Here is a 15,083-nt window from a genome sequence, read left to right as displayed (position 1 = left end):
TGGAGACGTGTCGTCTTCAGCGATGAGAGTCGCTTCTGCCTTGGTGCCAATGATGGTCGTATGCGTGTTTGGCGCCGTGCAGGTGAGCGCCACAATCAGGACTGCATACGACCGAGGCACACAGGGCCAACACCCGGCATCATGGTATGGGGATCGATCTCCTACACTGGCCGTACACCTCTGGTGATCGTCGAGGGGACACTGAATAGTGCACGGTACATCCAAACCGTCATCGAACCCATCGTTCTACCATTCCTAGACCGGCAAGGGAACTTGCTGTTCCAACAGGACAATGCACGTCCGCATGTATCCCGTGCCACCCAACGTGCTCTAGAAGGTGTCAGTCAGCTACCCTGGCCAGCAAGATCTCCGGATCTGTCCCCCATTGAGCATGTTTGGGACTGGATGAAGCGTCGTCTCACGCGGTCTGCACGTCCAGCACGAACGCTGGTCCAGCTGAGGCGCCAGGTGGAAATGGCATGGCAAGCCGTTCCACAGGACTACATCCAGCATCTCTACGATCGTCTCCATGGGAGAATAGCAGCCTGCATTGCTGCGAAAGGTGGATATACACTGTACTAGTGCCGACATTGTGCATGCTCTGTTGCCTGTGTCTGTGTGCCTGTGGTTCTGTCAGTGTGATCATGTGATGTATCTGACCCCAGGAATGTGTCAATAAAGTTTCCCCTTCCTGGGACAATGAATTCACGGTGTTCTTATTTCTATTTCCAGGAGTGTATTTATTTTTCTACTGCCATACGTTTTCCCTTTCTCCGATAATATTCCGTTGCAATTTGACATCATTCTGTTATTCGTACAGCGGTTTGAAAGCTTAAATTTAATTACAATCACCCTGTATGTACAGAACGACATTGCTCCTATCACACTTCCATGTGGCGCTCCTGGCGATATCCTCGTCTCTGATGCACTGTCGCCGTCGAGGACAGCATATTGCGTTCTTTAACTTAAGAAGTCTTCGAACCATTCACGTACCTGGGAACGTATTAAGTATGCTAGAACCTCCGTTAACAGCCAGCAATTGGGGACCGCGTCAAATTCTTTCCGGAAATCTAGAAATATGGAATATTCCTGTTGCCATTCATCTATTATTCGCAGTATATCATGTGAGAAAAGGGCAAGCTGAGTTTTGCACGAGTGATGCATTGTAAGACGATGTTGATTTGTGGGCATAAGCTTGTCGATGTCAAGGAAATTTATTATATTATATTCGAAGTGAGAAAATGTTCAAGGTCTCTGCAGCCAGCCGATGTCAAAGATTTCGGTCTGTAATTTTGAGGGTGCGTCCGCTGGCCGTTGTGACCACGCGGTTCTAGACCCTTCAGTCCGGAACCGCGCTGTTGCTATGGTGGCAGGCTCGAATCCTGACTCGGGCATGGACGTGTGTGATGTCCTTAGGTTAGTTAGGTTTAAGTAGTTCTAAGTTATAGGGGACTGATGACCTCAGATGTTAAGTCCCATAGTGCTTAGAGCCATCATCTGGGTGCGTCATTTTACTCTCCGTATGTACAGAAGTCACCTGCGCTTTCTTGCAGTCGTTTGGGACTTGAAGCTGGACTAGAGAGTCGCGACAAAATGGACGCTAGCTAAGGGGCCAGTACCGTAGAGTACTCTTTGTAAAACCCAACTGGGATCATTTTATTGGCATAGAAGTATCCTCCACCACACACCGTCAGGTGGCTTGCGGAGTACTGATATTGGTGTAGATAACGAAAATACATTCGTAGGCAGAACATCTACATCTACATGGATACTCTGCAAAACACATTTAAATGCCTGGCAGAGGGTTCATCGAACCACCTTCACAATTCTCTATTACTCCAATCTCGTATAGCGTGCAGAAAGAGTGAACACCTATATCCCCCCGTACAAGCTCTGATTTCCCATATTTTATCTTGGTGATCGGTCCTCCCTATGTAGCTCGGTGTCAACAAAATATTTTCGCATTCGGAGGAGAAAGTTGGTGATTGGAATTTCGTGAGAAGATTCCGCCACAACGAAAAACGCCTTTCTTTTAATAATGTCCAGCCCAAATCCTGTATCATTTCTATGACACTCTCTCCCATATTTTGCGATAAGACAAAACGTGCTGCCTTTCTATGAACTTTTTCGATGTACTCCGTCAGTCTTATCTGGTAAGGATCCCACACCGCGCAGCAGTATTCTAAAAGAGGACGGACAAGCGCAGTGTAGGCAGTCTCCTTAGTAGGTCTGTTACATTTTCTGTGTGTCCTGCCAATAAGACGCAGTCTTTGGTTAGCTTTCCCCACAACATTTTATGTGTGTTTCTTCCAATTTAAGTTGTTCTCAATTGTAATACCTAGGTATTTAGTTGAATTTACGGCTTTTAGATTAGACTGATTTATCGTGTAACTGAAATTTTAGTTCCTTTTACCACTGATGTGGATGACCTCACACTTTTCGTTATTTAGGGTCAACTGCCTCTTTTCGTAAGATTCGGGTATTTCTTCTAAATCGTTTTGAAGTTTGTTTTGATCTTCTGATGACTTTATTAGTCGATAAACGCGGCCGGCATGTTGTGGCATCTGCAAACAACCGAAGACGGCTGCTCAGATTGTCTCCCAAATCGTTCATATAGATAAGGAACAACAAAGGGCCTATAACACTACCTTGGAGAACGCCAGAAATCACTTCTGTTTTACTCGATGACTTTCCGTCAATTACTATTAACTATGACCTCTCTGACAGGAAATCACAAATCCAGTCACGTAACTGAGACGATATTTCAAAAGCACGCAATTTCACTACGAGCCGCTTGAGTGGTACAGTGTCAAAAGCCTTCCGGAAATCCGGTAATACGGAATCTATCTGAAATCCCTCGTCAATAGCACTCAACACTTCGTGTGATTAAAGAGCTAGTTGTGTTTCACAGGAACGATGTTTTCTAAACCTATGTTGGCTGTGTGTCAATAGAGGTAATTGATAATGTTGGAACACAATAAAATGGTTCAAATGGCTCTGAGCACTATGGGACTTAACATCTGTGGTCATCAGTCCCCTAGAACTAAGAACTACTTAAACCTAACTAACCTAAGGACATCACACACATCCATGCCCGAGGCAAGATTCGAACCTGCGACCGTAGCAGTCGCCCGGTTCCTGACTGAGCGCCTAGAACCGCTAGACCACCGCGGCCGGCATGTTGGAACACAACATACGTTCTAAAATCCTGCTGAATATCGACGTTAACGATATGGGCCTGTAATTTAGTGGATTATTCCTACTTCCTTTCTTGAATTTTGGTGTGGCCTGTGCTACTTTACAGTCTTTGGGTACGGATCTTTCGTCGAGCTAACGGTTATGTATGGTTGTTAAGTTTGGAGCTAATGCATCAGCATACTCCGAAAGGAACGTACTTGGTATACAGTCTGGACCAGAAGACTTGCTTTTATTAAGTGATTCAAGTTGCTTCACTACTCCGAGGATATTTACTTCTACGTTACTCATGTTGGCAGCTGTTCTCTATTCGAATTCTGGAATATATACTTCGTCTTCTTTTGTGAAGGCATTTCGGAAGGCTGTGTTTAGTAACTCTGCTTTGGCAGCTCTGTCTTCGATAGCATCTCCATTGCTATCGCACAGAGAAGGCATTGTTGTTTCTTGCCGCTGAAATACTTCACATACGACCAGAATCTCTTTGGATTTTCTGCCAGGTTTCGAGACAAAGTTTCGCTGTGGAAACTGTTACAGGCATCTCGCACTGAAGTTCGCGCTAAATTTCGAGCTTCTGTAAAAGATCGCCAATCTTGGGGATTTTGCGTCTGTTTAAATTTGGCATGTTTGTTTCGTTGTTTCTGCAACAGTGTTCTAACCCGTTTTTTGTACCAAGGAGGATCAGCTCCGTCATTTGTTAATTTATTTGGTATAAATCTCTCAATTGCTGCCGATACTGTTTCTTTGAATTTAAGCCACATCTGGTCTACACTTATATTATTAATTTGGAATGAGTGGAGATTGTCTCTCAGAAAGGCGTCTGTGTATTTTTCTGTGCTTTTCTGAATAGGTATAGTTTTCGCTTACTTTTCGAGGATTTGGGGATTACAATATTCAATCTCGCTACGACAACCCTGTGTTCACTAATCCCTGAATCGGTTTTGATGCTCGTTATTAACTCAGGATTATTTGTTGCTAAGAGGTCATGCGTGTTTTCATAACCGTTTACTATTCGCGTGGGCTCATGAACTAACTGCTCGAAATAATTTGTTAGTAACTTGTTAATTTGCACGATTTGGTCTCCTTGTCAACAAAGCTACACGACTTTACTTCATAGTGTAATGTAGGTTGCTCAGATTCATAAAGTAAACTGAATGTTGTCGTCTGAACCTGGTACACTCACTGAAGTGTTAGACAATTCTGGTAACATATTGAATTCGGCATTTAAGAGAAATGAATATGCCAGACGTCCTATTGAGAGTTAGGATTTAAACCAGAGAATTTATAATTTGTAACTTCCTAAACTACTTATTATTCGGTGTATCAAGTATGACTGCCGTCCCATCTTCATTTAAGTTGTTTGTTTCACAGTGATATGCAAATATACCCATAATACGGATTTGGATCACTGTATTTACATGTGTGTAAGTTTCAAATTTGGCAACAGTTCGAACGAAAACAGTTACAAATGATCTGATAACGAGGATTGGTAAAGTAGAGCAAATATTGTTTAGAGCCAGATAAAGGAAACCGCAAAAGCTCTTGTTGACCCACGTAGCACATGTTAAGGGACTAAGTCGGTTTACCGCTTCACAATAGGCCAAGATTACATGATTGTCAATTCGCCTATTCACAGCGTACAGTACTCCTAAGAAGCTCTTCCAGCGACGTGATAGCCCGAAACCGCAGCGGCCGCCTAGTCGCAGATTCGCCTTCCCGCTGCACATCGTCGCCTTCCAACTTTCACAGCTGCAGGTGTTTCCGCGCTCGGTATTTGCCGTGTGTCCTCCGCCAGACAGTGGCTTTCTGTCAACGCTGGTACCGCCGCCACGTTCTGCTCTCCCGCCGCAGAAAGCTTTCTGGCGAACGGCGAACAAACAGCGCCCGGCCGCCGAGAGCGGGCCGAGCTTCCTCTGCCGGACACGCATGCTGCACGTGTCGAGTTTCCCACACCAGCCCAGCCCAGCGTGGAAAGCAGGTCCAAGGCTCTCCGGACAACACTCTGCGTTCCGCACACTTCTCTAAACATCTGACACGCAACCAACACAGGCAACTGGCGAGCATCTAAAGAGTTAAGATCACTTCACACTGGCTCACTACCAACTAAACTTGTTAACGTATTAGCCACATCATCGTTCCTCTGTTCGAGAACACTAGTATAGCCTGTGATCGAAAATTAAAACATGTTGTTGTTGTTGTTGTCTTCAGTCCTGAGACTGGTTTGATGCAGCTCTCCATGCTACTCTATCCTGTGCAAGCTGCTTCATCTCCCAGTACCTACTGCAACCTACATCCTTCTGAATCTGTTTAGTGTACTCATCTCTCTGTCTCCCTCTACGATTTTTACCCTCCACGCTGCCCTCCAATGCTAAATTTGTGATCCCTTGATGCCTCAAAACATGTCCTACCAACAGATCCCTTCTTCTAGTCAAGTTGTGCCACAAACTTCTCTTCTCCCCAATCCTATTCAATACCTCCTCATTAGTTACGTGATCTATCCACCTTATCTTCAGTATTCTTCTGTAGCACCACATTTCGAAAGCTTCTATTCTCTTCTTGTCCAAACTAGTTATCGTCCATGTTTCACTTCCATACATGGCTACACTCCAAACAAATACTTTCAGAAACGACTTCCTAATACATAAATCTATATTCCATGTTAACAAATTTCTCTTCTTCAGAAACGCTTTCCTTGCCATTGCCAGTCTACATTTTATATCCTCTCTACTTCGACCATCATCAGTTATTTTACTTCCTAAATAGCAAAACTCCTTTACTACTTTAAGTGTCTCATTTCCTAATCTAATTCCCTCAGCATCACCGGTTTTAATTTGACTACATTCCATTATCCTCGTTTTGCTTTTGTTAATGTTAATCTTATATCCTCCTTTCAAGACACTGTCCATTCCGTTCAACTGCTCTTCCAAGTCCTTTGCCGTCTCTGACAGAATTACAATGTCATCGGCGAACCTCAAAGTTTTTACTTCGTCTCCATGAATTTTAATACCTACTCCAAGTTTTTCTTTTGTTTCCTTTACTGCTTGCTCAATATACAGATTGAATAACATCGGGGAGAGGCTACAACCCTGTCTCACTCCTTTCCCAACCACTGCTTCCCTTTCATGCCCCTCGACTCTTATTACTGCCATCTGGTTTCTGTACAAATTATAAATAGCCTTTCGCTCCCTGCATTTTACCCCTGCCACCTTTAGAATTTGAAAAAGAGTATTCCAGTCAAGATTGTCAAAAGCTTTATTTAAGTCTACAAATGCTAGAAACGTAGGTTTGCCTTTTCTTAATCTTTCTTCTAAGATAAGTCGTAAGGTCAGTATTGCCTCACGTGTTCCAACATTTCGACGGAATCAAAACTGATCCTCCCCGAGGTCTGCATCTAGCAGTTTTTCCATTCGTCTGTAAAGAATTCGCGTTAGTATTTGCAGCCGTGGCTTATTAAACTGATAGTTCGGTAATTTTCACATCTGTCAGCACCTGCTTTCTTTGGGATTGGAATTATTATATTCTTCTTGAAGTCTGAGGGTATTTCCCCTGTCTCATACATCTTGCTCACCAGCTGGTAGAGTTTTGTCATGACTGGCTCTCCCAAGGCCGTCAGTAATTCTAATGGAATGTTGTCAACTCCGGGGGCCTTGTTTCGACTCAGGTCTTTCAGTGCTCTGTCAAACTCTTCACGCAGTATCGTATCTCCCATTTCGTCTTCATCTACATCCTCTTCCATTTCCATAATATTGTCCTCAAGTACATCGCCCTTGTATAAACCTTCTATATACTCCTTCCACCTTTCTGCCTTCCCTTCTTTGCTTAGAACTGGGCTGCCATCTGAGCTCTTGATATTCATACACGTGGTTCTCTTCTCTCCAAAGGTCTCTTTAATTTTCCTGTAGGCAGTATCTATCTTACCCCTAGTGAGATAAGCCTCTACATCCTTACATTTGTCCTCTAGCCATCCCTGTTTAGCCATTTTGCACTTCCTGTCGATCTCATTTTTGAGACGTTTGTATTCCCTTTTGCCTGCTTCATTTACTGCATTTTTATATTTTCTCCTTTCATCAATTAAATTCAATATTTCTTCTGTTACCCAAGGATTTCTAGCAGCCCTCGTCTTTGTACCTACTTTATCCTCTGCTGCCTTCACTACTACATCCCTCAGAGCTACCCATTCTTCTTCTACTGTATTTCTTTCCCCTATTCCTGTCAATTGTTCCCTTATGCTCTCTCTGAAACTCTGTACAACCTCTGGTTCTTTCAGTTTATCCAGGTCCCATCTCCTTAATTTCCCACATTTTTGCAGTTTCTTCAGTTTTAATCTACAGGTCATAACCAATAGATTGTGGTCAGAGTCCACATCTGCCCCTGGAAATGTCTTACAACTTAAAACCTGGTTCCTAAATCTCTGTCTTACCATTATATAATCTATCTGATACCTTTTAGTATCTCCAGGGTTCTTCCACGTATACAACCTTCTTTCATGATTCTTAAACCAAGTGTTAGCTATGATTAAGTTATGCTCTGTGCAAAATTCTACCAGGCGGCTTCCTCTTTCATTTCTTAGCCCCAATCCATATTCACCTACTATGTTTCCTTCTCTCCCTTTTCCTACACTCGAATTCCAGTCACCCATTACTATTAAATTTTCGTCTCCTTTCAGTATCTGAATAATTTCTTTTATTTCATCGTACATTTCTTCAATTTCTTCATCATCTGCAGAGCTAGTTGGCATATAAACTTGTACTACTGTAGTAGGTGTGGGCTTCGTATTCATCTTGGCCATAATAATGCGTTCACTATGCTGTTTGTAGTAGCTTACCCGCATTCCTATTTTCCTATTCATTATTAAACCTACTCCTGCATTACCCGTATTTGATTTTGTGTTTATAACCCTGTAGTCACCTGACCAGAAGTCTTGTTCCTCCTGCCACCGAACTTCACTAATTCCCACTATATCTAACTTTAACCTATCCCTTTCCCGTTTTAAATTTTCTAACCTACCTGCCCGATTAAGGGATCTGACATTCCACGCTCCGATCCGTAGAACGCCAGTTTTCTTTCTCCTGATAACGACATCCTCCTGAGTAGTCCCCGCCCGGAGATCCGAATGTGGGACTATTTTACCTCCGGAATATTTTACCCAAGAGGATGCCATCATCATTTAATCATACAGTAAAGCTGCATGTCCTCGGGAAAAATTACCGCTGTAGTTTCCCCTTGCTTTCAGCCGTTCGCAGTACCAGCACAGCAAGGCCGTTTTGGTTAACGTTGCAAGGCCAGATCAGTCAATCATCCAGACTGTTGCCCCTGCAACTACTGAAAAGGCTGCTGCCCCTCTTCAGGAACCACACGTTTGTCTGGCCTCTCAACAGATACCCCTCCGTTGTGGTTGCACCTACGGTACGGCCATCTGTATCGCTGAGGCACGCAAGCCTCCCCACCAACGGCAAGGTCCATGGTTCATGGGGGACAGGAATTGAAACATAGAAAGTCAAATTATTTTATATAATTAATTGCAATTTATTCGTATGCAGGTTCTAACTTCTTACCTGAACACTATGCAGATTTTTAGTTCTTACTTGAACGCAATAAGGAAAAAAAGTAAGAAAGGGCGAAGAGGGACATGAGAAAATTAAACATGCAAATTAGGGAAATCTTCTATATAGAGAAAAGAAAATTGTTTTAGTTACACTATTTATAACTCAAGAACGGCTGGACCTATTTGGCTGAAAATTGGTAGCTTAGAACCAGGAGACGGACATAGGATACTTTTTATCCCGTTCGATCGCTATGAAACGTGGTATAACAAAAACGCATCTGGCATGGAATAACAAAACGCAAATGACCGTAAACGTCTATGGTTAAGTATCAGTATATATAATTAATTAAAAATTTAAAGAAATAATTTTTATTTTCCTTGAATCATCACTAACAATGCCACGACCAAGACGATCGAATATTTCTCGACAAAGCCGTACGCCAAACACTGCCCGTACTTCCAAGATCAACGGGTGCAGACGAAATAAATGCTTGCCTCAAATAATCGAATCTATGGTGCTATGTGAAGAGACATCAGCTGACAACAAACATGAGTGTTGCATTGCTTAATGATACATCTGCTGAAGCTTTCTCTGAGCAGTTGCTGACGATCGGTAATGGTCGAGTACCTGTAGAAGAATCGAGCGGAATTATTTCATTTCCTCATAATTTCTGCAACCTTGTCTCATAGAAAGACGAACTTATCAACAAAGTATTCCCAAACATCATGACTAACTACAAAAGTAATGAATGGTTGAGTGAGCAAGCAATTTTAGCGGCTAAGAATAAAGATGTAGATATCCTAAACCACAGAATTCAGAATGAGATCATTGGTAAAATGCATTCATTCAAATCTATTGACTGTGTAACAAATGAAGATGAAGCCACCAACTATCCAACTGAATTTTTAAACTCCTTGGATGTGCCTGGCTTACCACCGCTCAATTTACGCCTTATAGTTGGCTCCGTAGTAATCATGCTTCGCAACATAAACCAACCAAAACTGTGAAACGGTGCGCGTTTGGTGGTAAGCAAATTGATGAACAATGTTATTGATGCGACGATACTCAAAGTAAAATTCTAAAGTGAGGAAGTTTCCATTCCGAGGATCCCGGTGATCCCAACCGATAAGCCGTTTGATTTTTAAAGATTTCAATTTCGGATCCGTCTTGCATTCGCCATGACCATTAACAAACAAATCACAAGGCCAATCCTTGAAAGTTTGTGGTTTAAATCTGGAATATCCATGTTCTTCACATGGTCAATTATATGTGGCATGTTCACGGGTCGGACGACCATCTGCGTTGTTTGTTCTTGCACTTGATAATAAAACAAAAAATGTCGTGTATCACAAGGTACTTAATTGAAGAGTGGAAGCTATGCACCAAAAAACATAAAGAATCATTAAATTCTTAATTTTGTTCTTTGTATTTCCTAATAAAAAATTGAACCTAACGTCCAAAATCTGGATATTTATTGGCTTTAAGGCTGAACAGAGTTCACCAGGTCAGCTAGTAATTACATAAGTTTACAATTTAACAGTACAAAACTTCAGTGTAAGCTGTATTTTTCGTAAATAGCCTTTCATCGTTCGCTAAATGGCCTTTTCCGCTACGTTCAGAAATGTAAAATTTCAGGCCATTGAAAGATCTACTCATGCAACATATAACTGACCATGCGTAAAAACTGGTTGTCCTAATAAAATATCAACTTTTTTTAATGTCTCTCCCTGTGACTTATTAATGGTAACTGCAAATGCAGGAATAACCGGGAATTGTTTTCCTTGAAACTCGAAAAATAAAATAGCACAGGAATGAGTCATATTTATACGTGGAATTAAAATATGCTTATTTTGTGCGATTCCAGTTAAAATTTGGCAATGAATAGCTTTAGTATATAAACTTTTAGCAGGCATTGTCTACGTAAAAAATGTCTCTCTAGTTCTTTGTCTTTCAGCCGACCCGTTACTATTCTTCCACGAGGCAAAGCCTAAAAAGATATTGTCTCCGTACAATAAGGTAACCGTCCCTACTGAAAAAGAAGAAATTGAAAATTAGGATTTTGTATTGTATTGAACTGGGGACATAGAAACGACGGAGAGGCTTCGTACCCGCCGTGGCTCTTTATGGTACACAACCCAACACCAGGCTACAGAAGTCCACTCACCCCACCGCCGCCCCACACTGAACCCAGGGTTATCGTGCGGTTAGGCCCCCAGTGGACCCCCACGGGAACTTCTCACACCAGACGAGTGTAACCCCAAATGTTTGCGTAATGGTGGTGTACGCGTACGTGGAGACAGTGTTTGCGCAGCAATCGCCGACATTAACTGAGGCGAAATAAGGGGAACCAGCCCGCATTCGCCGAGGCAGATGGAAAACCGCTTAAAAAACCATCCACAGGCGATTTCACGAAACGTTGTTACTTCCGTGTATCGCTTCGTCCATATCACCTGACCGGCAGAAATTGGTAACAGTGAGAGAAACATAGGAAAACTTTTCTCATGTGTGTGTGTGTGTCTACTCTCTTTACCATCTCTTAACGGCTACGTACCCATTGTGTGTCGCGAATTATAAACGGTGCTGAAGAACAACTTGATTAAAAGTATAGAGCAGAAAGACAGCATCAAACGAAGGTATCTGAGGGTAGAAATTTGAGGTCGCAGTTGAATAGTTAAGGTGTTATGCCAGCGTGAAAATGGTGGTCAGTTTGAACATTTACTACGACATAACTGTATTAATGAAGTGATAGCAAGTTTGAGTACAAGAGCACACTCATTTTTCAAAAATTCAGATGTGTGTGGATTTCGAAGTGACCAAACTGCTTAGGTTATCGGTCCCTAGACTTACACACTACTTAAAATAACTTATGCTAAGAACAACACACACACACACACACACACACACACACACACACACACCCATGCCCGAGGGAGGACTCGAACCTCCGCCGGCACCAGCCGCAAGGCGCGTCTAACCACTCGGCCACTCATTTTTCATCTACGCCGATCTTTCACAACATATCGAAACATGCGACAAGGACATGCTGTTATTTACATATCTAAAAAAAATGACTCTGAGCACTATGGGACCTAACATCTGAGGTCATCAGTCCCCTAGAACTTAGAACTACGTAAACCTACCTAACCTAAGGACATCACACACATACATGCCCGAGGCAGGATTCGAACCTACGACCGTAGCGGTCACGCGCTTCCAGACTGTAGCGCCTAGAACCGCTCGACCACCTCGGCCGGCTACATATCTAAAGACATGCTGTATGGCAAGTCATCTACAGACGATACATATGTAAGTGATGATTTAAGTTTTTCCTGTTCTCATCGTGACGATTTGTTAGTCCAAATATTTTGTGTGCGTATACATTTTCTGTGACTTACATTCCATTTTCAGTACAGACGTCCATATGCCAGATTTAAATTACGTTTCTGTAGCAACTGCGACCCCTAGTTTCGAAACTCAAATGTGTTTGTTTGGCGCTGTCTTTGTTCCCTACACGTCTGGTCAAATTCTTTTTCCTCACTCTGAATGGTAAGTTTTATTGGCCTCCTTGTATAGTTAATGTTAAAAATCGGTACTTGACTTTTCGATGTGCCGGCATTGAATCACGAATCTTATGATTACTATTTCAAGATGCTTTAGCATGTTCGAAAGCAATCAAATACATCAAGACCAAATTTGGTTTATACAGTGAAAGTTATAAAGCAGCAGCAGAACAATAATTTGCAGACTCGCACAGAAAAGCACTACCCTCAGAGTTCAGTTATTTTCTGAAAGAGTGCCTTCTGTAACTGAAAAAAGTTAAGTTCCGTGAGAGATATGGAGTGACTGGTTCAAATGGCTCTGAGCACTATGGGACTTAACAGCTATGGTCATCAGTCCTCTAGAACGTAGACCTACTTAAACCTAACTAACCTAAAGACAGCACACAACACCCAGTCATCACGGAGATATGGAATCGCATCATCGTTACCGCCTACTTAAAGCTACAAAAAACTACACTTAAATGATCTCAGGACGAGGACATGTGCTTTGTTAACAACGCAGTGAGCTGGAGGGGAGCTTTCTCTCTAAAATGTTCCTGTAGCAGAAAGCTGTGTAATGTGTGACGTGAATTGTTGCTGTATTTTTAATTTTTTGTCCAGCCTGTGGAGCACTTTGGTGTAGGTTACACACCTGTAGTAATGGTTCTGAAGAGAAAATCATCATCAGAAGCCGTTTTCTTTCCGTTTTAAAACACTACCGCTTTCGGTCTCCAAGTCTAGTATCGAGTGGTGTGGACATAGTGTCAAACAACGAAGTGCAACAGCTTTGGTCAAATTGGGAAGATTGTAGCAACAGGCATAAACAACGACAAATAAAATACATACAAGTTCACAGCAACTCATCCACATGCTTCATGAAACAAACAAATTTAAAAAATTACTTAGAGTCAACTCGTGTACTATTAAACCGATATATGTTACGTAAACTAAATAATGATGAAAGACAATGTTTTATTATGTTTATTTTTCAGTACTATATAGTTTACATAACATATATTCATTTTAGTACTAGATGTGTTCACATTAAATTATTTTTTAATTTGTTCGTTTCAATAAGCATGCGGACGAGCTGCTTTCAACATTTATGTATTTTATTTGTTGTTGTCTATGCCTATTGCTACATTCTTCCCCATTTAATTAATTGTGTTGTACCGGGCAGTTACAACGAGAATGCAGCTACTCAGTGTGATCTGCAATTATCGTACGGCAGCGAAATTCACTGGAACCCATACAAAATTCAGAAGGAGTAGCACCTGAAATCTTATGATCCGCGTCAACGTTTTGTATTTGCTCTTCTGTTTCTTGCATGGATCGGAGTTGATGTGAGCGAGAAATACGGTATTCTATGGAGTCAGAAGGCGGATTTTACACTTCAGGGTGCAGTGAATAAACAGAACTGCCGAATTTGAGGTACTGTTAAACCACGCGTTGTGCGCGAGGAGCAATTCCACTCGCGGTACGTGACTGTATGGGTGTGGCTTCCGAAGCACCGTAATTCTCGGTCCGTTCTTGTATGAAGAGAATACGCCCATACAGGCTATCGAGTGTACCGTGTATCGAGACCGCCTTGTACGACACATGGTTCTTGATCTGGAAGAGCGCAGCTGTGTGGAAACTGCTGTGTAGGACACCACACCGTTTCGCTCGCCCATTGAAAGATCTGCTTAACGCAGCCTCCCACAAACAAGTTATCTTCAGAGGTTTACCAGTCGCATGACCTGCAAGATCATCTGACCTCAACCCGTGTGACATTTAGCTTGGGGATATCTACAAGAACACGTTTAGCAAGGACACGTTTGGTCCTACCTGACACGTATGCTACTATACAGGAACACGTTGCGCAAATTCCACCGGACCCTCTGCGGGCAAATGTTGGTCAAGTCGTTTTACGGATGCAGCACCTCGTCGATGTCTCCGGTGCTCATACTGAACAAATTGTGTAATTGGCGGTTAGTAATAAAATCAACAATATGCCTTTCTCATTTGTTTGTCTTTCTTCCCATGACCCGTTCCTAATCCATTACATACGACGATATTTCAAAACAAATATTTCTTTACGTCTTTTTTCCATTCAAAGCGCCAGATTTGCACCTGGTAGCAAAAATTGGAACTATTTTTTTCAACTTAAATTCCTGCCGCATTAACTCATTAGAATACCTACCTGCATACTAAAATTACAGTGCACACTGGACCTCTGTTAGTAGCTGCACTTTAATTATAACCAGCCGGTACTTTGTTGTTTGACACTGTGTAGCTACCACTGGATAATGGCCTTGGAGGCCGAAACTGGTAGTGTTTTAAAATAAAACTGACGGCTTCGACATTTTCTTCAGAACACTTCCTACATGTTTTTGAGCCGTGCGCGGCTCGTGTTCATGCCATTTATTGTTTGTCATCTTGTTTTACGGTACTGCCGCCTCGTTTTCTTATTCCAGTTACTGGCGTCACTAACGTCTGCCTTACTTGCCCGTGAGTGGCAGCACCAACGTTCTCGATAGAAAGTTTGTGTTACTATCTGTGGAGCGACCGCGAGTATTTCCGGGTTCTGCTCTGACAGAAAAGACGGAGTCGGTGCAGTGAGTCGGCAGAGTGAGACGGAAGGCAGACAGTCGCCCGATAGTCGTCTCTGAGTCTCAGTTGCTTTTGGGTTGTGGACTGAGTCGGGTTCGTCGTTACTCGGCGGCGGGACGAGTTGGTGGTCAGCAGCAGGCAGGTCCGCACGGTGCAGACAGGAGGCGTCGGCTGGTCGTCGCATGGCAACGTGTTCGAAAGTGGCTCTGAGCAC

General features: G+C 42.6%; 1 protein-coding gene across 1 annotated transcript in view; it reads left to right on the top strand.

Moving 5' to 3' along the window:
- The window catches only part of LOC126289597 (protein dissatisfaction), a 166,434-nt gene that overhangs the window by 61,066 nt on the left and 90,285 nt on the right, over positions 1-15,083 (top strand). Inside the window, exon 4 of the mRNA XM_049984903.1 lies at positions 4,829-5,170. Coding sequence (XP_049840860.1) covers positions 4,829-5,170 — 342 coding nt within the window. The remainder of the gene's footprint in view (positions 1-4,828; positions 5,171-15,083) is intronic.

The sequence above is a fragment of the Schistocerca gregaria genome, chromosome 1 (assembly GCF_023897955.1).
Source record: "Schistocerca gregaria isolate iqSchGreg1 chromosome 1, iqSchGreg1.2, whole genome shotgun sequence".
In the NCBI taxonomy this organism is placed as follows: Eukaryota; Metazoa; Arthropoda; class Insecta; order Orthoptera; family Acrididae; genus Schistocerca; species Schistocerca gregaria.
The sequence above is the reverse complement of the archived record's forward strand: the minus strand, read 5'-3'. Positions and strand labels throughout refer to the sequence as shown.